This window comes from Narcine bancroftii, chromosome 5 (assembly GCF_036971445.1).
Source record: "Narcine bancroftii isolate sNarBan1 chromosome 5, sNarBan1.hap1, whole genome shotgun sequence".
Lineage (NCBI taxonomy): Eukaryota > Metazoa > Chordata > Chondrichthyes > Torpediniformes > Narcinidae > Narcine > Narcine bancroftii.
Genome location: NC_091473.1, coordinates 236,307,433 through 236,333,105, shown reverse-complemented (window position 1 = coordinate 236,333,105; position 25,673 = coordinate 236,307,433). Strand labels below are relative to the sequence as shown.

Here is a 25,673-nt window from a genome sequence, read left to right as displayed (position 1 = left end):
CAAAGCCACCCGCCCCTTCGAGCGTCTTAGCGTAGACTTTAAGGGACCCCTACCGTCGACCAACCGTAATACCTACATCCTTACGGCCATCGACGAATACTCCCGCTTCCCATTCGCTGTGGCCTGCCCAGACACCACTGCCACCTCAGTGATACAGGCCCTTCACAGTATTTTCACCATCTTCGGGTACCCCAATTCCATCCACAGTGATAGGGGGTCCTCATTCATGAGTGCAGAGCTGCAACAGTACCTTCTGGAGTGTGGTATTGCTTCAAGCAGGACCACGAGCTATAACCCACGCGGTAATGGCCAGGTCGAGAGGGAGAATGCCACCATATGGAGAGCGGTTACACTGGCTCTCCGGTCTAAAGGTCTCCCCACCTCTCACTGGCAGGAGGTTCTCACTAGTGCCTTACACTCCATCCGCTCCCTCCTATGTACTGCAACAAATGCCACCCCCCACGAAAGGATGTTCCTTTTCCCGAGGAAATCCGAATCGGGAACCACTGTACCGGCATGGCTCACCGTCCCAGGCCCCGTCCTTTTGCGACGCCACGTCCGGCACTCAAAGAACGACCCCTTGGTCGACCGAGTGACTCTACTCCACGCGAACCCACATTACGCATACGTGGAGTTCCCAGACGGGCGGGAGGACACTGTTTCGGTGCGGGACCTAGCTCAGGACGCGGTAGACCCAGCAAACCCCCCAACTCCTTATGCTCCAGGCCCCGTGCCACAACAGAAGGACCAACAGCACCCCAATGACTCGGGCCACCCTGCCGACAAAACGACTGGGGAATTGAGCGACGGAGCAGTCGCACCCGATGAGCCCGCTGGCGACACCACTCCAGCGACCCCAATCCCGGCACCACGGCGGTCACGCCGGATGGTCAGACCCCCTGACCGCTACAGTCCTTGACCTACCCCTTCCTTTTCATTCTCTCCCTCGTTTTTGTTTTTTTTTCCCAGGGTCAATTCTCCAAGAAGGGGTGAATGTGATAGTACAGATCTATCACCAATGTACATAGTGTATATAGTTACTGTATCTAGACTGTGCTTACAGCGATTGGCTGAGAGCTAAGCCACACCTATTGTTTGGGCCTTAAAGGGTTGTGTCCCTAGCCAGGTCGGATCATTCCGGACTGGTCGGCCACCTGTGAAGAGCTCCGGTCTTTTGCTAATAAAAGCCTTGGTTTGGATCAACAAGTCTTTGGTTCTTTCGACGAGCTCTACAGTATGTAAAACACATAATCAGGTAGGCTAATGGGATATTGGTCTTTATTACGAATGCTATGTAGTATAAAATCAGGAATCAACTTTATAGAGAAAAACTAGAGACCACATTTGGAGTCTTCGATACAGTTGTGATATCCATAGTTATGAAGTGAAACAAGAAAGTTTGCAGACGCCGTTACTGTAGTGAGAACACAAAATTGCTAGAGAAATTCAGTAGGTCCCGCCGCGACATTTCAGACCTGAACCCTTCATCAAAGTATGAGCAAAAAAAAATAAGACGTCTGACTAAAAAGGTAGGGGGAAGAGGGGATCATCATTATGGATATATATGGATATATTTGCATTTGAGATCAAAGGTGTGTTGTTTGTGTACAATTCTACAGGTTCAAAGCTGACTGATGGGACCCAGACTGTCTCAAGTGGGCAGGTGGTGTTTGATGGCATGGTAGGTGGGTAGTCCTGGAAGTAATCCCCTCCTTTTCACTGTTAGCCATGAGCTTCTTTATACTCCTGATGAATGCACTAAACAATCAAAGTTCAAAGTTCAGATTTATTGTCAGAGAACATTAATGAAATCATATACAACCCTGAGATTCTTTTTCCTGTGGGTAAGGCAGATTAACTACTTATTGCAAGTGTAAGAAAACTGTACTCAACTTGCACATGTAAACAAATAAATATGTGTATACAAAATGCAATAAAGAGAAGAAAATAATCAATAAAGTGCAAAAGTAAGAGCCCTTAAATGAATCCCTGATTGAGTTTGTTGTGGTCGAGTCTTTTGATGGAGGGGTAGCAGCTGTTCCTGAACCTGGTGGTGTGAGTGTTGTGACACCTATACTCTTTCCTGATGGTAGCAGCGAGAATAGAGCATGTGCTAGGTAACGTAATCCATGATGATTGCTGCCACTCTCTGATGGCAGCATTTCCTGTATATGTTCTTGATGGTGGGGAGGGTTTTACCTGTGATGTCCTGGGCTGTGTCCACTACCTTTTGCAGGACTTTACGCTTAGAGGTACTGGTGTCTCTAAACCAGACCGTGATGCAGCTGGTCACCACACTTTCCACTACACATATCTGTAGAAATTTGCTTGGGTTTCTTATGTCATACCAAACTTCCACAAACAGTAGAGGCACTGTGTGTTGGGTCCAGGAAAGATCCTCTGAGATAGTGGTTCCCAAGAAGTTAAATTCGCTCACACTCTCCACCTCTGATCTCCCTTCCTTAGGTCAACAATCAACTCCTTAATTTTGGTGAAATTGAGTGCAATGTTGTTGTTGGTGCACCATTCACAGTTTTCAATCTCCCTCCTCTAGGCTGACTCATCATCCCTTTTTATACAACCCACTATTGTGGTATCTTCAGCGAATTTGTTGATGGTGGTGTTGTACTGAGCCACACAGTCATGGTGTATCACAAGTGTTCTTACCACTTCTCACTGATTGTGGTCTGGAGATGAGGAAATCCATGATTCAATTACACTGAGGAGTGTTGAGTCCCAGGTCTTGGAATTTGTTGATCAGTTTTGAGGGGATGATGGTGTTGAATGTAGTCCATAAGAGTATCTTTGTGCTTGCATGTCATTTCAAATACTCCATTTTATCAGGTCATGTCAGATAACCAGCTTGGACTTCAGAATTTTATTTTCATGGAGACTTTCTGAACCTTCTCAAATATTTTCCTCCCTCCATCTGCTACGAAACGTCATAACCTAAAACATTACCTGTATTTCCTGTCTCCAAAGATGCTGCCTCTAAATGCTGATTGTTCCCATTTGTCCTGGAATTCACCTATTGTCACATTGCTCCACAGCAGATGCAATATCGCTGCCTCTCCACTTAGCTCTGGATCACCTTAAAAACAGCAATTCATACATACGGCTGCTCTTCATTGACTACAGCTTAACCTTCAATACTATTATTCCCTCAGTTCTGGTCAAGAAGCTACAAACTCTAGGCCTCTGTATCCTGCTCTGTAACTAGATTCTTGACTTCTTCATCGGAAGATCACAGTCAGTACAAATAGGAAATAACATCTCCTCCTCACCCCCTGGATGCATGTTTAGCCCACTGGTCTACTCATTATGCACTCATGACTGTGTGGCCAGGCACCATTCCAATGCTATCTACAAGTTTGTCAATGGCACCACAGTTGTTGACAGAATCACAAACAGCAAAGAGAAAGTGTACAGGAGGGAGACAGATAAGCTTGTTGAATGGTGTAACGCCAACAACCTTGCACTGAACATCAGCAAAAACAAAATGATTGTGGACTTCAAGAGGAAGTCAGGGGACACGACCCAGTACTCATTGAGGAATCGGTGGTGGAATTTGAAATTCCTGGGTTTCTGGGTTCCCGAGTTCAAATTCCTGGGTGTTAACATCTCTGAGTATCTGTCCTGGAGCCTCCACATTGACAAAGAAGGCTCACTTGCAGCTATACTTTGTGAGGTGTCTGAGGAGATTCCATATGTGAACTTCTATAGGTGTACTATGGAGAGCATTCTGGCTGGTTGCATCACTGCCTGGTATGGAGGCACCAACTCTCAGAAAAAGAAAAAAAAAACTCCAAAGGGTTGTTAACTTGGCCTGCGACATGACAGGCACCAGACCTCACTCGATCGAGGACATCTACATGAGACTGTGTCTTAAAAAAGCAGCCTCTATCCTCAAACATCCCCACCACCCATGTCATGTCCTCTTCACTCAGGTACAGGAGCCTAAAGACGAACACTCAGCGGCTCAAGTGCAGCTTCTTCCCTGCTATCAGATTCCTGAATAATCAATGAGCCAAAGACACTGCCTTACTGTGGTGATATGTTTCCTCCATGGAAACATAGAAGATAGGAGCAGGAGTAGGTCATTCGGCCCTTCGAGCCGGCTCCACCATTCAATGAGATCATGGCTGATCTTAAAGTGCAGTACCCCGTCTCCGCCTTCTCTCTGTAACCCTTAATTCCCTTAGGGGAATTGTATATAGTAATCATTGTCTGTTGAATATATGGAGCTGGACCGCTCACGGATGACTCATACCCTATGATTCCCCTCCGCCACCGTGGTCCTAGGCCATAAAGGTCCATTCCTATTCTGGGATCCGGGCCAGCAAGGTTCTTCTATTGTTTTCTCAGCTTGTCTCTGTGGTTACTGGTCGTGCCCGACACTTACTTTTGGGGCACTTTTTATTATATACTAAATATTGGAAGATGGTTATAATACGTATGTTTGCCCTATGATATGCCGCAAAGCTCCTTGACTTGATTACGGCAATAAATTCTGATTCAAATGAACTCCACTCCAGTGGGAAGGCTTATTGAGATAAGGCACCAAAAACAAAATAAAGGAATTTGATGGGGCACATGGGCAGACATCAAATGGAGATGATTTTCTGTAGGGGAGGGAAGATATCCTGCTCTGACCCAATCCAATGCACATGGTTCAGTCAGGTGACTTCATTCATGTGATCTGGACCGACGGTGACCTCATTGACACTTGGTGCGCATGCTCCGAGCTGCGTGCCTGAACGGTGACGTCGGACGTTGAAAATGGCGCTGGCCGTGAGCGACGGAGAGTTGAGGCGGCAGCTGAAATCCCTGGGTTACTCGGCGGGGCCGATCACCGACTCCACCAGGTCGCTTTACGTTAAAAAATTAAACCAGCTTCAGTCAGAAAGGCAGCAGAGAGAGCGGAGCAGCCGCAGGCCGCGGACGATCGGGCAGAGGAAAGAGGCGGACACCTCGGCCGCCACCCACCCGAGGCAGGCGCGCCTGCGGCCTAGTGCGGCCAGTTCCGGGGCCTGGCGCTTAGAAGATGACCAGGACGACGAGGAGCCCGACGAGGAGCCTGAGGCAGATTACGCGGGCTCGTCGGCCGATGGTCGGCGGACTGGGAAATGGGAATCCGTGGGTGGCGAGTCACCTCGGGGGACAGTCTCCAGCAAATTGTACTCGGAAACCTCTCGCAGACTGCGTTCGGATCAATACCCGGCGAAAACTGAAGGACTGTTTTCAGATCGCTCTGCGGAGAACACCGGCAGCCTATTATCTGGGGGAAAAGCCGGCAGCACGTTTTCCGATCGATATGAGGGGTCAACTGACAGCCATTTAACAGATCGATATGCTGGGAACACCAGCAGCACATTTTCTGATCGATATAAGGGGTCAACTGACAGCCTATTAACAGATCGATATGCTGGAAACACCAGCAGCACATTTTCCGATCGATATAAGGGGTCAACTGACAGCCTATTAACAGATCGATATGCTGGGAACACCGGCAGCACATTTTCCGATCGATATAAGGGGTCAACTGACAGCCTATTAACAGATCGATATGCTGGAAACACCAGCAGCACATTTTCCGATCGATATAAGGGGTCAACTGACAGCCTATTAACAGATCGATATGCTGGGAACACCGGCAGCACATTTTCCGATCGATATAAGGGGTCAACTGACAGCCTATTAACAGATCGATATGCTGGAAACACCGGCAGCACATTTTCCGATCGATATAAGGGGTCAACTGACAGCCTATTAACAGATCGATATGCTGGAAACACCGGCAGCACATTTTCCGATCGATATAAGGGGTCAACTGACAGCCTATTAACCGATCGATACGCTGGAAACACCGGCAGCCCGTTTTCCGATCAAGATGAGGTGAAAACTGGCGTTACGTCTTCAGATCGGCACGCGGAGAAAATCGGCAGCCTGTATTCACGTCGATACATGGGAATAACGGACAGTGTGAATTTGGACTCGTGTACAGGAAAATACCAGGGTGCAAGTTCACAGCCATATGCAAGGAAATCCACCAGTTTGTTTTCTGATGCATATACGGGCAAATTTGGCGACAAGAGCGCAAGAAACGTGCAGGGCTCGTATTCCGATACCCAGTACAGAGGATGGTCGGACATTTGGTCAGAGAAAGATGATGAAAGCCACCTACACCGAACGTCTGGATCCGTGAAGAAGAACCAAAAGCACAAAAATCGTCTCTTTAAAATCGAATTTTATCTAGCACCGTTTCTATACATAGCCACAATTGTGCTATGTCTTGTGCTGTTGGCATTAGTTTGTGTGAAAGCCTTGAGATTAGTTGAATCTCAGGAAAACACAGAAGAAAATAGTAAGTACACATACTATATTTGAAATTAATCAGGCATTTTGAAATCTTGAATATTGACAGATGCTCTCTAGATTAAAACAGAGCCATGAATGGAGCCATTCACTCTCTTGTGTCTGCCTGTACAATTCAGGAAGATTATTGTCGATCATTAACCTCATCACCAGGTTTCTGCTTGAACACCCTCTAATTCTTTGGAATATTTCTAAAATCATCTTTAATCATTTCGTCCAAATCATAGCTCTAAATTGTAAATTGCTGATTCCTGTAGCACTTTGGCATCCTCCCCAGCCAAAAATTGCCCAATTTTTTTTCAATTCACCCTGTTTCAAACTCCCTTTATTCTCCAGAGACTTCTCAAACTTCTTACTTGGATCTATCTTTTTTGTCAGATCTGAACTGTTGAAATTGAGTGAACTGTTTTCTTTCCATAGACGCTGATCTGCTGAGTTTTCCTATGCTTTTTGTTTCCGATTTCCATCATCTAGTTATTTTGGTTCCCATTAATTACTTTTTTTTGTGTTGAGTTGCCAGTTCCCAGTCCATGACACCATACTTCTCTCAATACTGTACACTCTAATTTTATTAAATAATCTCTACTGTACCACAATATTGAGGACTATTGGGTACAGTGAATATGTCACATCACTGGCCATGCTAATCTAATCTTCTGATTACAACTATGGGAAAATATGTAACATATTTGTCATGTTACTCTGTCCAAGTCTATTATAGTGTTCTTTACTGCTTGTGTCAGGTTTTCATGTTCCTTTTTTCTCTCTCTGTTCTTTCTTAAATAATGAGAATACATTTTCCATCTTCCAATCTATGAAAATTGTTCTGTAACAATGAGTACATTCACCATTTCCATAGCTGTTGCCTTCAAAACTCCAAAGTCAATAAGGAAATCATATTTGACAAATCTGGAGTATTTTAATTGTAGAACAGATAAGGAGAAATAACGGTGTATTTGGAATTTCAGAAGGCCTTTAACGTCCATATAAAATGCTGTATAAAATTAAAGTACATGAGATTGTGAGAACTAGTATGAATTGAAAATTGATGAAGGAAATGGAGAGTAAAAATAGTTTTTTTGGGTGTGGGAGGCAATAGCTAGTGCGATAATGCAGGGAACAGAACATAAATCAACATTCCTAAATTTGCCAATGAAACTCAATGAAATAGGAGTTGTGAGAAATGAAAAGAGACTTTGAACAAATCACATGAGAAAACAAAGATAGTGTATTACTTAAATGGTGAAAGATTGGGAAACTTCCTTTGTTTTCAACAGGTAACTGAAATCAAACATGTAGGTAGTATATTAAAGGGAGTTGGGAAGTATTGATATTTAAAGTGAATCAAGTGCCAAACTGTCAGGATTTCTTCATGGTTGATAGCAGGTTAACGAGCTTTTACCTTTCCTATTTGTAACATCTTTTAAACTGTTGTATTATGGCCAGATATCGAACAATTTCTATTTTTATGTTCAGAATTGTGTCACTTGCTCCTTTCATGTACCAATGGCCTCCATTGACTCTATTCCAGTCCATTAAATTCAATACCTGTAGTCTCCCTGATAAAGTTTTTTTGTTCCTCCACAGCTTCATTTCAGTTCATTTCTATAATTTTGCATATGACTCCATGATCTTTGACAATGAATCTTTTACTATGAGCATATTCATTGAATCTTTTTGCAAGTGTTCAACGCTGAGTGGCAGTTTTCAGTCACCTCTATTCTGATCTCCACTACTCCATGTCTCCTTTCTCAATTTTATTTCCACCATTTCTTCAGTCAAAATCTATTTTGTTGAACTGTGATTTCAGTTACAATCAACACTATTGGGGATTGGTGATGGCGGATCAGTGAATTTTCCAGTGCCAGTATGATTGGCAAATTAAACTTCCAGATTTTTCTTTACCTATTTCTGTTGTTTTTTTGCTGGTTGCTTAAATTCTGGATAACGGATTTTACTTTACTTGCATTAAGGATGTAAACATTCCAACACTTATCCAGATGTACTCCCAAATCCCAACAATTGTTCTGTTTATCCAGATGTTTATTATTCATTGTTTTAACCTGTTTAAATTTTGATTGCATGCTCATTCATAATTATATTGGCCCATTGTTAGATAATAGATTTCCAATTTGTGGTTTATCTGTGACAACAGTAATTTAATTATATATATATATATATATGCAATTAATGTAAATATGATTTTATTCAATCGAACTAGACAAAAAATGCAGGAAGTTGATGTTTAACAGATTTTATAAAGATTAAGATTAACCTGTGTTCACTTTTCCATGAGTGACACAGACTGAACTGGTTTCACTGAACAGTGTATTTTTGTTTCTAATACTCATCTGTCCTGTTTATACTTGGTCATCTCAATGGGTTAAAGAACTGTAATTGTTGCAAAGGCATACATTATCATTGTCTTTGTTGATTCTTTTTGAGCTATTTCTTAGTTTTATGAGATGAGAAAAATGGGTTAATTTTGGTTATTTTTAAAAAAAGTCTAAATTGCTTTAAATTCTTACCATAAAATATTTGTTGTCTATTTTCATTTTATGTTTTCTAATTGTTTAAAGAAAATAGCTTGAGATATTAATGTTCAACAATCTGTTGTATTTCTTTTCTGTTAAAGGCCTTAAAAATTGTCTTTAAAAGTCCTTTAAAACCATTCCTCTCTGCCTGCTATTTATGAATATTTATTAAAAGAAAACTGAGCATTGATAATGACATCTGCTTCCATTTTCTGCTGTTTGGCTGTTTTTTTTAGATCTTGATTAAAACTTAGTGTAAAAGACCTGCCATATTGGGTGCACTGTTTCAATTGTGCTTGTGTAGAATTTTACAATCTGGTTTTCTTTCCTTTTTAGTTAAGATGTTGCCAATGGATTGCCATGGTAAAACCGACACAGTGAGTAACTTTAACTTTTCATTAAAAATGTTGCAAATAATGAATCTCCAATAATGAGAGTGACTATTACATGCACTCCATAAATCTTCGTCCGTGAAGCCAAGCCAAAGAAAAGATTACATAAAATAGAACACCAAATCCAGATTTGATTCTTCATCCCTTCCCATAAAGTTTAGATTTAGACATGAATTTCCTTCAAAGCCCATTCTATACCTAGCCTGGCATAAAGTCAAAGAAAAGATTTCTTAGTGTAAATGCCAGGAATCTCAACAAGCTGTTGCTCTACCTTTGAACTCTTAAGTGGAATCTAGCAGCATAGCACAACCTGGAAATCACTGGCAGAACTCAGCCAGCAGGTTTGGAACTTCTGCTTTCATGTTTGAGTACCAACTTGCAATTTTACAAATGTAAGCTATTGTCTTCAATAATCTCACTGCAGTGTTTCTCATTCCCAAAATAAGATAGATAAAATTGTTATTATCAACCATTGGGTTTTTGTATTTATACATACCTATTTAAATAAATGGACCGGACTATACCCAAATTATAACAATTATAAAAGTAGCTCAAATTGATAAATAGGTAATTGTCCATTGTGTTCTCAATCATTCCCCTGTCCTGTTTTCTCTGGAAGATGAGTTCAAATCACAAAGCTTTTGAACTCTTCATTTGGTTAGAATTTGTATGTTCCAATGGTCAGGAATTACTTTGTCACACCTTTTGGGTAAAATACTTTCCCACACATCAATACTTCCACACCTACGATGACTGTAAAGGTTGTAAGAAGAAGCATAAATATTGACTTTTGGTGATGTATATAAAAATAATCCCAAATTGAAAGATGGTGATGATGCATATATTCTAGTTTCACTCATGAAACCGCAAAGATATGTCATGTGTTCTGTCAACAATGGTGAAAGATTATTTTGATTAGTTGATGAAATACAGGGATTGTGGCATTGAACCAAGATTAGTACTATAAATGTTCAGCAGAAGATTGGATTTCTAATTAGAAGTGTAATGGATTGCTTTATCACTAATGACCATCTTGTTAATACATCATTTAACAGAAAAATCTTCAAATTATGCAATGGTAAAGTTCCACAAAGGCAAAGTATTTCAACTCATCATTTTTATTTGTAGCATTTTAACTGGACTAAACTCTATGTATTTTTTTTAGTATCAAGGACTTAGCATTTGACCCATTATATTAAATGCAGAACAAGCAAATTTATATAATTATAAAACCTACAGCACAATACAGGCCCTTTGGCTCATAAAGTTGTGCTGAACATGTCCCTGCCCAAGAAATTACTTGGCTTTTACCCAGAGCCTTCTATTTTTTCTAAGCTCCATGTACCTATTCAAAAGTCTCTTAAAAGATCCTATCATATTCAGCTTCCCCTCTGTTGTCAGCAGCCCATTCCATGCACCCACCACTCTCTGCGCATTTTTTAAAAAAAGCTTGCCCCTGACATCTCCTCTGTACCTACTTCCCATCATCATAAACTCATGTCCCTTTGTAGCAACCATTTCATCCCTGAGAAAAAGTCTTGACTATCCACACGATCAATGCCTCATCATCTTGTACGCCTCTACCAGGTCACCTCTCATCCTCTGTCGCTCCAAGGAAAAAAGGCCAAGTTCACTCAACCTACTCACTAATTAGCATAACTTGACCACATCAGAGAATAAGATGATAACTAGTGTAATTTATCCTTTTGAATAATTATATCATTTGTTGAAGCAAGAGATGCCTTGCGGAATTTTGCTATCTCCCGGAATTTATTTCTGAAGTAGTAGTTGTTAGACTGTTGGATTAGTAATGATGACTATTGTACAATTTGCAGTTACTTTCAATGGATCACCTTCAATCTCTTGTAAGATGGATAACAACTGTTTTGCACGTGTGATGCTGTATTGTTTAACAGTGATATGTACAATTGTGTATTCATTCGTCAAAAATGTTCAATCGGCCCACTAATGTTTGGCTGTGGCATTATCGGCTCACTAGCAGTCATTCTATATTAGATGAGCAGTTAGATTTTTGTATTTCTTGTTGATCAAAGAAAACTTCACGACTTGGATCTGTTTTTACATCAATTGCATAAAATTTAACAATGACCTTATTTATTAGTCTTTTCACTTTATTTGGTGAGATTATCTTTTTGTTTCAGTTTTGCAGAAATGAAGAGCACAAAATGATAATGATCATATTGACTGAAATGTATGAGTATTTGGCAGAAATAGCGGGTAAGTTTGAGGATCATTACACTATAGAAACAGGCCCCTTCGGCCCTTCTAGTCTATGCTGATCCATTTTTTAGCCTAGACTCGCTGACCCACACCCAGTCCCTAGCCCTCTATACCTCTCCCAATCATATACCTGTGCAAATTCTTCTTAAAGGTTAAAATTGAGCCCACATTCACCACTTCAGCTGGCAGCGCGTTCAACACTCGCGCCACCCTGCGCGTTCAACACTCGCGCCACCCTGCGCGTTCAACACTCGCGCCACCCTGCGCGTTCAACACTCGCGCCACCCTGCGCGTTCAACACTCGCGCCACCCTGCGCGTTCAACACTCGCGCCACCCTGCGCGTTCAACACTCGCGCCACCCTGCGCGTTCAACACTCGCGCCACCCTGCGCGTTCAACACTCGCGCCACCCTGCGCGTTCAACACTCGCGCCACCCTGCGCGTTCAACACTCGCGCCACCCTGCGCGTTCAACACTCGCGCCACCCTGCGCGTTCAACACTCGCGCCACCCTGCGCGTTCAACACTCGCGCCACCCTGCGCGTTCAACACTCGCGCCACCCTGCGCGTTCAACACTCGCGCCACCCTGCGCGTTCAACACTCGCGCCACCCTGCGCGTTCAACACTCGCGCCACCCTGCGCGTTCAACACTCGCGCCACCCTGCGCGTTCAACACTCGCGCCACCCTGCGCGTTCAACACTCGCGCCACCCTGCGCGTTCAACACTCGCGCCACCCTGCGCGTTCAACACTCGCGCCACCCTGCGCGTTCAACACTCGCGCCACCCTGCGCGTTCAACACTCGCGCCACCCTGCGCGTTCAACACTCGCGCCACCCTGCGCGTTCAACACTCGCGCCACCCTGCGCGTTCAACACTCGCGCCACCCTGCGCGTTCAACACTCGCGCCACCCTGCGCGTTCAACACTCGCGCCACCCTGCGCGTTCAACACTCGCGCCACCCTGCGCGTTCAACACTCGCGCCACCCTGCGCGTTCAACACTCGCGCCACCCTGCGCGTTCAACACTCGCGCCACCCTGCGCGTTCAACACTCGCGCCACCCTGCGCGTTCAACACTCGCGCCACCCTGCGCGTTCAACACTCGCGCCACCCTGCGCGTTCAACACTCGCGCCACCCTGCGCGTTCAACACTCGCGCCACCCTGCGCGTTCAACACTCGCGCCACCCTGCGCGTTCAACACTCGCGCCACCCTGCGCGTTCAACACTCGCGCCACCCTGCGCGTTCAACACTCGCGCCACCTTATCTACCTGTGACACCACTTTCAGGGAATTATGAATCTGTATTCCCAGATCCCTATGTTCTACCGCACTCCTCAGTGCCCTATCATGTAGGAATTTGCTTGTTTTGTCCTTCCAAAATGCAACATCTCACAATTGTCTGCTTTAAATTCAATCTGCATTTTTCAGCCTATTTTTCCAGCTGGTTCAGATCCCTCTGTGAGCTTTGAAAACCTTCTTTGTTATCCAAAACACCTACCTTTGTATCATCTGCAGCAAACTTGCTGATCCAATTTACCATATTATCATCCAGATCATTGATAGAGATAACAAAGAACAAGGGTCCAGCACTGATCCCTGAGGCAATATTCTGAGAAGCAATCATCCACCACTATTCTCTGGCTTCTCTCATCCAGCCATTATTGAATTCAGTTTACTACTTTATGAATACTGAGGGTCTGAACCATGCTGACTAACTTCCCATTGTCAACATCCACAGCCTTCCCTTTATCAGCTTTCTTGGTAGCCTCCTCAAAAACCTATAAGGTTGGTTAAAGACGACCTACCATGCTCAAAGCCATGTTGACTATCCTTAATAGCCAGTCCCTGGCTATCCAAATACATGTACATCCGATCTCTTCAAACCCCTTCCAATAATTTATCTACTACTGACGCCAGACTCATCGGCCTATAATTTCCAAGCTGAGCTACCCTCCAGTCCTCTGGGACCACACACACCCTGGCTAAGGGCATTTTAAATATTGCTGTCAGAGGTCCGGCATTTTTTACACTAGCCTCCCTCAAGATCCGAGGGAATATCTTGTCAAGTCCTGGGGATTTATCCACCTTTATTTGCTTTAAGACAGCAAGCGTCTCCTCTTTAATTTGAGTAGGTTCCATTACCTCACTGCTTGTTTTCCTTTCCTCTGCTCTGTGCCAGTTTCCTGAGTGAATATTTCTGGAAGAATTCCATTCCAAGATCTCCCCTATCTTTTTTGGTTCCATACATAGCCGACCACTCTGATCTTCAAGGGGACCAATTTTGTCCCTTACTATCCTTTTGCTCTTACTATACCTGTAGAAACCCTGAGGATTTTTTTTTCACATTGTTTGCCAAAGCAGCCTCATGTCTTTGAGCCTTCCTGATTACTTTTTTGACAATTTTCTTGCATTTTTATACTCCTCCAGTACTTCATTTCAAAGTTGTTATTACACTCTTTTGTAATTATGTTACAAAGGTTGTACAAAGCAGTTTAATGTAAATTGTTGTTGAGGTGATGCATCACTTAGATTTGTGGATTTTAAGCCAACCACATTTCATAATATTAATTAAACAATAAATTTAGGACTTTGCCCACAGTTTTACAAATTACGTATAGATTAAGGATTTTCAAAATTGGGCGGCACAATTGGTGGAACAGTTAGCACAACCCTATTACAGCTGCAGTAACCTGGGTTCGAATCTGATGCTGTCTGTGAGGAGTTTGCATGGGTTTCCTCTAGGTGCTCTGGTTTCCTCCCACCCTCCAAAAGCATATGGGGTTTGTAGGTTACTTTGTGTATTTGAGCAGCATGGTCATTTTGCTATACTGTTTCTCTAAATTAAAAGAAAAACAATGATTACCATTACCAAATGTGTAAGCCAGTCATGAATAACTCCCAAGTTTCCCAGCAAATAGTCAATCACGTGGTACTCTTATTTTATCCCCTGCTCTTTTGTTTCTGTGCCACTACTTCAAAGTTTCCAGGATTCATCGATTGATTTCCTGGTCAAAATAATTGCTAATGTTTCTCTTCTTTGAACATTTGTGTTCATCAAAAATACTGAAGATGAGTTTGTTCGATGTTGATTATAGAGTACGCGTCCTCATCCAATTTTAAAGTAGTTGAGGTTCACAACAGCATGTGCTGAAAAGTTGGACTCAAAAGAGTTCAGATACTCTTGCTTTAGAATCTCTGCAATATATACAGATAACCTCGTATAGAGGGAGGGGTAGATTAGTAGGAAAATGTTTATTTTCCTTTTCATTATTAAGACTAACAAATTAAGAGGGGGGGAGGGATTTAAACTACAGATTACAGATCATATGACAGAACAACATGATCACATCAGAGAAGTACAAAATATATAAGGGAATTTTATGTATCATTTGTATAATTTTTGTATTCAATATGATTTTGGACGATAAGAGTTATAATTTAATTGTTTAATTATAATTATAGAATTTGATGTCCTGAATGAAATAAGTTAATGTAATAATTATGGTTATGTTTCATATACATGATACTTGATTTATGTTACCATAAATTCTGCCTATAAATGCCTTGTGTAAAGGGTTTTTGTTAAACTCAATAAAAAAATTTTAAAAAGAAAGAAGAACCCCTAACAGCCATCGAAGGTGAGCTTCTTTAATCTATTTCCCTGAAGTCTTTCCCCTCAGGTATGATGCTAATAAATAACTTCTGCACCAATTTCTTGCACTGGATTGCCTTCCTAAAGTGTGGTGCCCAAAATTGGTTACTATAATTTTGCCTTGTGGTGAAGCTAAAGATCCTTCGATTAGATCTTCATTTTTAGTGTAAGAATGGATAATTGTATTAAGGGAGAATTGTTTTATTTCCAAACTTGCAGGTGAATTTGAATGTGGATCTGAATCAACACTTAAAAGTAAATGTGTGCCAATCGTTGATGTCAAGGTGCACTTATCAGTAAGTAATGCATTTAATTTGGAAGTATTCTTTCAAATAAACAAAAAAACACCGAATTTTGTGTTTCTGATTCTGAAATCAGTTGAAGCTTATTTGCAGGTTAGAGTTTCATGATGTAGAACAAACCATTTGAAAACAAAAGAGATGGATGAAATTCAGTTGTGCAATGTGATGTTACCATTTCAATGTTTCCATTTGAATATTAATGGAATTATAATGATTACTTAATTATTGTCTCAATTGAAATATACCACATCAGTGAGGTTTTTTTTGGTCAAAAACCTCAAAACATAGTTCTTGCAGAAGAGAGGAAAAGAGATTAGAGGGAGCGTTATTAAATAAACCATCAAAGCTCTGCGTTCAAATGTTATCATAGGATTAGTACACCAGGAACTATTTGAAGTTGAAGAATCGAAACATTTGTAAATGCAATCTGAAATGTACTGATCACTTTCAAGGTATCTTAAGATAAGATTTTTACTAAAATATCTGTAAGAGCTTAAAAGTTTTTTAAAAAATCTATAGTTCTTCATTTGCTGTTTACCCATTTTATTGTTTTCCCAGATTTTAAATGTTCCAAATATAAATAAATTTAATGAGGCACTTCAATGGATTATGCAGAGTTCTCTGGACCTTGGAATCAGGTGAATTCAGTTCTATTTTTCTTTCAAGTTATAGCATCTAATGAATATATTAAGATTAATGAAAGAGAATCCAATCTCATAGAGACTATAAAGCATTTGGAATGTATATGACAATTAAAGTAATGAATTGGGGTGGGGTCGGGGGGGAGATCACGGTTTACATTTAAAATAAATGTTTCCCAGAATTGTTATTCTTAAAAGAAAGAGATTTTAGATGAGCAATAAAATTCAGAGGAATTAAAGTACTGTATTTTTGTACATGAATAGCAGAAAGTAAGCATGCAGTAAATGGATAGGAAGTTAAATGGCACCATAGCATTCATTGCAAGAGTATTGGAGATTAGAAATAGGGAAGTACAATTACAAAGGTACTATTGGAGGTACCATGCAGAATTTCAGTATCCTTGTTTGAGAATGGATTGGCAGCAGTTTGAACTGAATTCAATATGCAAATTCCTGGGAGGAGAGTTTTGGCAGGCAGCTAACCTGTTCTTTGGAGTAGCGAATGAGGAGCATATACAAGGTTCTTGGGGACTTGACAGTGTACCTGTTGAGATTTTTCACTATTGAAAGAATCTCAAAAAAGGTGGCATAGTTCTAAGATTAGAAGCTGGTCATTTAAAACTAACATATAGAGGAATTTCTTTTCAGAGTGGTAAAACTCTGGAATTCTCTAACCCAGAGAGTTGGAGACTAAATCATTGGGGGTATTTGTTGAGGAAGTATTTAAATAAGTAAAAAATCGGGATTTGAGGGCTATTGGGAACTGGCAAAGAAAAGGAGACTATCATATTGAATGGTGGGGCAGGTCAAAATAACTCAGTGGTGTACACCTGCTCTGATTTTCTTATGTCCTTAATTTTATCTCATTCTTGATTTCCTTTGAAAGCTTTATGTATTGTCAGAGAATGAAGATGACCAGCAGAATGGAAAAGCTTATTGCTTCATTAGTCAATAGAAGAACAAGTCCAGTCAGGTCACTTGTCTGAGTACCACGTAACCCAGTACTACCTGTTGCATGGTCGGGTGGTCGCCAACTAAACCGGCTCCACCTCCAGGCTTGCAGGATGAAAAACCAGACCTTTCAAAGGGCAGACGTATCCTCTCGTAGGGTCAACGGCCATCTAGCAAACACGTGCCATGAAGCACGGAAAAGGCATCCCTTGCGTTGAAGCTTAGTCTGGCCATTTATTGCAACAGAACTTCCTCCAGCCGTCTTGGACCTCACCATGCTGCTGGATCCAGGAGAAGATGTAGAGAGGGTGGGTCTGGACCTGTGTAACCCCTACTCCTCTAAATCCATTCATGCACATGCTGTTCCTTTCTGAGGAGTGGGGTATCCTCCTACCAAACCCCACAAACTGACTGAAAGGAACCATCATCATCCTATGGGATGGATGGCCTGAAGAAGAATATGATTTGCACCATTAGACAGCAAGAGCAACAAAATTAAATTAAAAGCTCCTTATGAGGACTGCACATGAATCTATTTTGGCAGTTCAGTGTGGTGTCCAATTTGAACAGTGCTGGACTATCCTACATCTTCAGAGACATAGAACAGTTTATAAACTTTATATTTAAAAAAAAATAGTGTGAATCAACATTAAAGCTTGTTTCTCTCAAATAAGCTTCAGTCCACCCACTCTTAAATTTAGGGGGGGGGGGTCATTGGCAGGAGTCAGTCTTATTTCTTTATTTTGTTCATCCTTTCAGACTTAAAAAGTATCAAGCAGTGGTGTTGGGTTATGGTTTTAAACCTAAAATTGGGCACACGGCAAGTTAGCAATTTGATGTTCCAGTCAAGTAGACTGAGAGCACTTCATAATTTTGGGCAAAGTAACACATTTAACAATAATTTGCATTTAATTTCTTTTTACTATTGACTTGAATCACTTTTCTCCTGTCTTTAAAGTAAATACTAATATTTACAGTTATGAAAACTCTATTGATTTTTTTGGTATACTTTTTGCATCTTGATATAGATTAGTTGGTGAAGACTCTGAGGCAACAGTAACTTCAGTGGATCAAGTGACTTGTCTTGAATCAACTCGTCCACATATGAATTTGTACTGTCGACTCCAATGTGCGTTTTTTACCATTCTCCGTAGAATGTTAATTTTTATTACAAGTAAGTCTTTGGAATTATTAATTAGATTTAATATCTTATTTTGGATTTGAAAATGATAATTTCCATACTAGTTGAAGTTGTCAGAATATATTTAATAATTCCTGAATTAAAGGTATTTCCAGAAGATTCATTTATGTTCAATACTAACTGTCTCATTATCATTTGAATAAAAAGAATTCTGATAGGTCATTGCAGTGACCTATAATTTAACTTGTTGCCTTGTGTTTATCATATTTACTGTTCTGACAAAATTCAATAAGTTTATGGAATTTTAACAATAAATTTAGCTTGTTTATTACTTTGTGGGTAATCCAAATAATTAGTAGATTTAAATGTCGTAGGTACCATCATTAAAAGTTCTTTAGTATTCTTGAAGTTAATCTGTAACCCATATTTCACATTTTTTTCCAGCAAATTTTTGCTCTATTTTTCATCTCTTGTCCTTTTTTTTTTTGATAGCCTTGTGAGTTTACTTACTTAATTTTTACTTAGTCGCCAACAATGTCACCTTTAGGTGGATATGGCACTGTTCAATCCTAGATTTAACCCAAAACAACCTAGTCTTGTGCCTTGGTGCAGTCTTGAGAGACCATTGATTCCATGGTGAAGGATATGCCATGGTCTGGTATTCTCTATATTCTCAGCTGGAACTCTTCAAAAAGGAGCAATTGATTTTTCTACTATCCAAGCAGGAAGGAAACCATGGGCATTTTATCCTGAGGACCTGCCCCAAGACTCAGTGGATTGTTAAAAGCTTTTTAACCATAGAAATGTAAATGTTATTCAGATTTCCATTATTAAATGAAAGCAATTAGTCAAAAATTATTGTGTTCACAATGAAAAAACTGCCATGCACGAAGTTTACTCCTCTTTTCCACACATATGGCACTGCCATTCAAATAGATAAGATCACATTTGACATGACAATCCCTCAGAGCTAAAGTCGAGGGTCTGAAATAAACACCGTATGTCCAGATATTTTTGTCCGCATTAGTGAGTCCAGTAGCAGAGTGAACAGTGAAGTGTCCCAATATGTGAATGTCTGAAATGTTTAGACCAATAATGAGCTAATAGCTAGTAATCGTTTCCTAAGCTTTGTAACTCAGAATTATGATTGATGAAGTGTTCAAGCCCAAAAATAAAGCCTTCACATATGATTTAAAAGAAGTGTTACAAGTGATGACCAAAAGTAAAATGTCATTTTGGAGAGGGCTTTTAAAGAAATAAAAAGGTGGAAGTGTGCAAGAAAGGAGTTTCAGAATAAAGGGACGAAAGCTGAAGAATGGATCCAGAGGGACAAATACTCTTGAGATATGTAGACTATTTTCAGTTTGGCATGCTGTAAGCAATGAGGTGCCGTAACTATTCAGAAGCTATGCTAATGAGTGGGATTAAAGGATTGAATCTACAAGTAAATATACAAAAAATAGTGAGAAAAGAGTTTTGAGCAGGCCAGAATGATTGGTGGGTTAATTAAGTGTGTCAAACAAAAGGCAGATGAGGTATTTTGTGAGGAATTTCACAGTCATTAATTCTGGTGTGAAGAATAGGAAAGCAAAATACTATTTAATACAGAGGAACCTGATGTCCTCTGACACAAGACACTAAGTCAGCATGCAGGTTCATCATTTAATGAGTCTTTTGTATAATCAAATATTGAAGTAGGAAACTCTTGCTTCAATTGTACATAAAACCATATGTTCTTTCTTTGGCTTGGCTTCGCGGACGAAGATTTATGGAGGGGGTAAAAAGTCCACGTCAGCTGCAGGCTCGTTTGTGGCTGACCAGTCCGATGCGGGACAGGCAGACACGATTGCAGCGGTTGCAAGGGAAAATTGGTTGGTTGGGGTTGGGTGTTGGGTTTTTCCTCCTTTGCCTTTTGTCAGTGAGGTGGGCTCTGCGGTCTTCTTCAAAGGAGGCTGCTGCCCGCCAAACAGTGAGGCGCCAAGATGCACGGTTTGAGGCGTTATCAGCCCACTGGCGGTGGTCAATGTGGCAGGCACCAAGAGATTTCTTTAGGCAGTCCTTGTACCTTTTCTTTGGTGCACCTCTGTCACGGTGGCCAGTGGAGAGCTCGCCATATAATACGATCTTGGGAAGGCGATGGTCCTCCATTCTGGAGACGTGACCCATCCAGCGCAGCTGGATCTTCAGCAGCGTGGACTCGATGCTGTCGACCTCTGCCATCTCGAGTACCTCGACGTTAGGGGTGTGAGCGCTCCAATGGATGTTGAGGATGGAGCGGAGACAACGCTGGTGGAAGCGTTCTAGGAGCCGTAGGTGGTGCCGGTAGAGGACCCATGATTCGGAGCCGAACAGGAGTGTGGGTATGACAACGGCTCTGTATACGCTTATCTTTGTGAGGTTTTTCAGTTGGTTGTTTTTCCAGACTCTTTTGTGTAGTCTTCCAAAGGCGCTATTTGCCTTGGCGAGTCTGTTGTCTATCTCATTGTCGATCCTTGCATCTGATGAAATGGTGCAGCCGAGATAGGTAAACTGGTTGACCGTTTTGAGTTTTGTGTGCCCGATGGAGATGTGGGGGGGCTGGTAGTCATGGTGGGGAGCTGGCTGATGGAGGACCTCAGTTTTCTTCAGGCTGACTTCCAGGCCAAACATTATTTAATGGAAATGACTTTGTTCCTGATGAAGCAGGTATGTCCGCAAGGGAGTCAGAGAAGGATCATTAATTGATTACTTGGAATAAAGGATTTGTCTTTTTAGGAAAGTTGAGCAGTTGGGCCAAAACATATTGGGGTTTAAAAGAATAGGGGGTAATCTCAATAAAGTTTATAAAGTTCTGAGGAGACATAACAGGAAAGATATTGACAAAGCATTTCCTCTTGTGGAGAAACTTTGAACCAGAGGTATAATTTTAGAATAATAATTTGGCCAAAGGAGAGTTTTTTTTCCTCTTGGAGGATCTTAAACTTCTTGATACTCTCAACTCTAGGGAAACTTTGAAGTTGAATCATATTCAAGGGTAAGATATTCAGTTGCTTGATCCAAAGTGACATGAAGGACTATAGAAAGTAGGTAGGGAAAATGAGGTTAGTCCAAAATCAGAACACTTTTAATCTAATTGAATGGTGGGGAGCAGGTTCTCGGGGCCTATTCTTGATCCTGCTTCTTAAAATCTAGAAAGTCAGCATGTAAAAATAGAATCAGAACTTCCAAATTAATTCTTCTTCCTATAATGTTTAACTAATATATTGTAACAAATTATGAAATCAAAAATTAACCTCATATTTTTTTCTGTATTTATATAGTATTAGGCCTTTTATGGATTGCTTTGCTACTTCTGAAGTACTATTCTAGGAAAATGGAAGAACAAGAACACGATATGAATGAAATGGTGAATAAAATCATAGGTACTGTACATTTTTTAATCTTCTATCTAATTCTATCTGTATTTCCCAGTAGTTCTGCAATTTATTCTCTCTCCTGCCTATCAATTCCCCTTTTAATTTGCTGCTAATGGCAAAAAAGAATAAAAGTACCAGCATCTTTTTGGGATGTGGAAAATGGATCATCATCAGGCGATTCGCCATTAAACTGCAAGCTACCTCACAGATCCTTAATCCTTGATGGAGAGCTGCTTTTGATTACTGAGCAATTATTGGGAACCAGTTATCACTATTTATGTAGTCAGCTTCCTTCATGCTAAGTTGATGCCTTCTCTGGGAGCCTGTTGCCTTGGTCCCTTCTCCCCAACCTTAGTCTTTGAGAATTTTAAAAGAACTGACCATGTAGTTCCTATGTGTGAAACATGCAGGTCCAATTGTCCTGTTTTTAAAGGCAAGTGCATCACAATAACACTCTCTTTCTGCAAGGATATCCCAATTTTGTGTTTCCACGAGCATTCTGATTTGTGAAGCAAAATATATGTAAAGTGTAATTTCTTGCCAATTATGTTATGCCGATAAAGTAGTGTGAAATGCACAGGGATTATAAGTAGATATAAGTTTCAGCTCGTAGTTGTAGATTGTTACTATCAGAAAATTAATCTCTTCATTTTTATTAAAACAGCTGTCACTCGTGCTCACTATCGGGACTGGGCAAAAGATTTGGAGCTCGTCCCTTATGTACCCATCCCACACGTCCGTGACACACTAATTCAACCTAAGGACAGGTTAGTTGACAATGTTAGCAAAAATAATTTGCTCCAGTATGTAGCTCTTCCCAGTAGCAGTGAATTTCTAGAATTCTATGCCCAAGGAAGTAGTGCATTAACTGTGTTTAATGCACAGATTTTTGAAGAATAGGCAAATTGAGGATTATTGCTGGGGGGGGGGGGGGGGGGGGGTGGGGGTTGGGGGAAGGCTGGTAAATTGAGCTGAGGCCAAATCAGTTTTGATTTTATTGAATAAATGGTTAAGCTTTCCTGCCATCAGCAATGATCTTGACTTGGAAAGTAAAAATCTGATGGGGTTTTGTGACCAAACCTTATAGTCACTTTCTGTCTACTATTGATGCCCTAAGCTGGCCACTTTTATCAACTAGAAAGTTATACTGAGAATATTTTGGTGAACAAGATGTTCTCTGAGCAAGTTTAACTTGTGTTGGTTAGAATGCATTACCATAATTCATGTTTTATCAACCATAATAATATCAGTCCAGTGATGTGGCAAATCCTTTTTCAGAGAACATTTCATATGAAGCAAATCAAATTTTAATAGTGGTCATTCAAAACTTCTTTTTCCACATCAGGAAGAAGATGAACAAAATCTGGGAGAAAGCTGTGCAGTTTCTTGAAGCAAATGAGTCCCGGATTCGGACAGAGAAGCAAAGAATAAATGGACAAGATTTCTTGGTTTGGAGGTGGACACAACCTTCATCCCTCTGTGACTCTATGTAATAAATAACTATAAAATGTGCAAAGCTAAAGGCATGTTTAGCATTAAATGGAGATGCATGCAACATCTGGTGCCCAAATAAATGCTTGTGCCTGGCATTCTCCATGCACCACTTAGTTGTTTCTGGTAAATTTGGGGTCAAGAGATGAGCACTGCCCCATTTAAAAAAAAAAAAGCACGGAAAATTAAGTGGCTGTGCCAAGAGTGCTAGAGAAAATGCCTGTTTGCAGATATAAAATCAGGAGACCTTCCCGCCATCGCCATCCCCCCTCCCCACCCCCCCCCCACCCCAACTCCATTAACAGAAAGATAGTGTTTTTGGAAAATCATTTGTATTTCAATTTTTACATAATGAAAAATCCTACTTTTAATTGAATCTCGTATTACAAAGAGAAGCATGGGATGTTTTTCTTTCAACAGTAGTTGCTGCTTCATAGCTGATTGGTGGGGGCTGGGGGGTGCGGGGAGGAAGAAAGGGTAGCACTCAGACATTGCCTTTTCTGTTTCCAAAACATCTCTTGTGTGAGGTTTATAATTGCATTGCCATTTTAAAAAAATGTTTGTGCTATATAGCAAAGTTTTTTGTATTCATAGTGAGGATTTCAGTGTATGGAAGAAATCTTCATTTCAGTTTTCAAGCTGAATACAAGTTGTATTAAAATTGGTAAAGTGCTGTTTCTTGTCATCAGGCCCAGACGTGTTGAAACCTAGTAATTGTTTATTCAATTTGCCCTTTGTTAACTAATAATCTGTTTTTAAGAAATCAGCAAAATTATATAAACTACATAGGAACTTATCTAGAATTCTTGTTTTTAAAAAAAATTCTTCTATAAGTGCCTTTTTTTTTTAGTATAACATGCAATTCTTGTGTCACATCCACAAAATCAAAAATGTTGACAGAAGTGTTTTGGGGCAATTATAGTCACAACACTGTTGAAAGTTTAATTTTTTTTTAAAGTATCATTTTCAATGAAGAAATTATTAATTAGTGGTGTGCACCTATTTCAAAAGTGTATGAATAAAAAGGTGTAGCAGTCAGCACGTGATCGGGACTGGGGGTTCGAATCCCGCGCCGTCTGTAAGGATTTTGTACATTCTCTCCATGTCTGCGAGGGTTTTCCCCAGGGGCTCTGGCTTCCTCCCACCATTCAAAAATGTACCAGGGATTGTAGATCAATTGGGCGGTACAGACCCGTGGGCCGAAAGGCCTGTTACCGCGCTATTTGTCTAAAATATTAAGGAAAATATAACCTTTTGCTGCATTGTTTTACAAATAAACATTTTCACTTTTAATTTTGTGAGTATTGTGTTCGCAATTATACACTACATTAGGAAAATTTTACTTTGAATTGTACACATTTTTACACCAGCTCTTACCTTTGTCAATAGCTGGATGGAGGCTTTCTTTGGAAAAGTAAATGTTTCCAAATATTTGTATTTAAAATAGGAATTAACTTGATGGACTCCATTTCATCACTAAAGAGATTTAGTTTTCTATATATTTAGGGTGAATTAATAGAATTTCATCTCTAACCAGAATGCAAATTAATGCAACAGTTCATGCCAGACATTGATTTTAATATCCACCAAATAATATTTAATCATTTTAAAGTTCAACCCTTTATTTCAAGCCCCTTCCAAAACGTTATTTCCATTAATTCTTTAAGCTTTCTTTAAATTTAATAACTACTAATTTGACCTTTTGATCACCCCCAAATTGGATTCTTCCACGGTAGTCTACAATGCCTTTAGCTGTCTCCTATTTGGTTCTGGAATTCCCTTCCTAATTTTTTTTTCATTTTTTTTAAATAATTTTCCTGCAGTTAAGATGCTCTTTAAAATCCAACCTTAAGACAAAGATTTTAGTCAAATTCCATAATGTCTCCTAAAATGTAGATTGCAGTGATTTTTCAAGTTCAAGTTTATACATCATCTGATTATACTAGCACAGAACAGTGTGATAAGACTAATGTCAAGCCCTTTGGGATGTATAAATAGCAGATTTATCCATTCTGCTCCTTGAGCCGACTTCACTACCTAATAGGATCAATAATGTTGAATATCGCTTCAACTTTGCAGTCTGGCCCATCTTTGGTAAATTTCACTGCTTGCTTTGTGAAGAGAAAAGTTCCAAAAGCAAAATGCTATTAGGAGTTCTATTATTTTAGTGCTGCCTTTGTCCTATTTCAATCTTTTAAACTTTTTGTGTTTGTCACTCTAATTGAATTGTGTTTTCATTGACGTAATTGAGTAACACTGAAATAACATCATACACTGCAGTTTAGAGATGGGCCCAGAGGACCCCAAAACCCAGCAGCAATAGAAATTCACCAAGACCAAATGGTTACTTAAACAAAAGTTGCTATTAATTATCTTTAAACATGAAAACAGGATCAAACTTGAACTTGTTTTATTAACTTAACCTTCTAATTCTAAGTTCAGAAAAAGTTCTTTGATTCACAATCCAGACTCACTCCTCTAAGTTCACTGGTTGCAGGCAGTTCTTATACTGTGCACAGAATTTAACATTTATGAAGTTCACCAGGCTTTGGTACTTG

The 25,673-nt window shown here is 40.4% G+C and overlaps 1 protein-coding gene across 1 annotated transcript; it reads left to right on the top strand.

Annotated features, from left to right (window-relative positions):
• The first annotated feature begins 4,740 nt into the window (after window positions 1–4,740).
• Window positions 4,741–24,408, top strand: LOC138765063 (inner nuclear membrane protein Man1-like). Its single transcript, XM_069941732.1, has 9 exons — window positions 4,741–6,364; window positions 9,246–9,286; window positions 11,464–11,539; window positions 15,414–15,490; window positions 16,055–16,134; window positions 18,117–18,262; window positions 21,529–21,630; window positions 22,289–22,391; window positions 22,970–24,408. Exons 1-9 carry the CDS (start codon window positions 4,780–4,782, stop codon window positions 23,115–23,117), a joined length of 2,358 nt encoding a protein of 785 aa, XP_069797833.1. The 5' UTR covers window positions 4,741–4,779; the 3' UTR covers window positions 23,118–24,408.
• Window positions 24,409–25,673: the final 1,265 nt, after the last annotated feature.

What these genes read in the sequence shown, in the direction of transcription:
- LOC138765063 (XM_069941732.1), top strand. Translation starts at nt 4,780, where the DNA reads ATGGCGCTGGCCGTGAGCGACGGAGAGTTGAGGCGGCAGCTGAAATCC. An exon ending in GTATTTGGCAGAAATAGCGG is followed by an intron (nt 11,540 to 15,413) that starts GTAAGTTTGAGG and finishes CCAAACTTGCAG; the next exon opens with GTGAATTTGAATGTGGATCT. An exon ending in AATGTTAATTTTTATTACAA is followed by an intron (nt 18,263 to 21,528) that starts GTAAGTCTTTGG and finishes GTATTTATATAG; the next exon opens with TATTAGGCCTTTTATGGATT.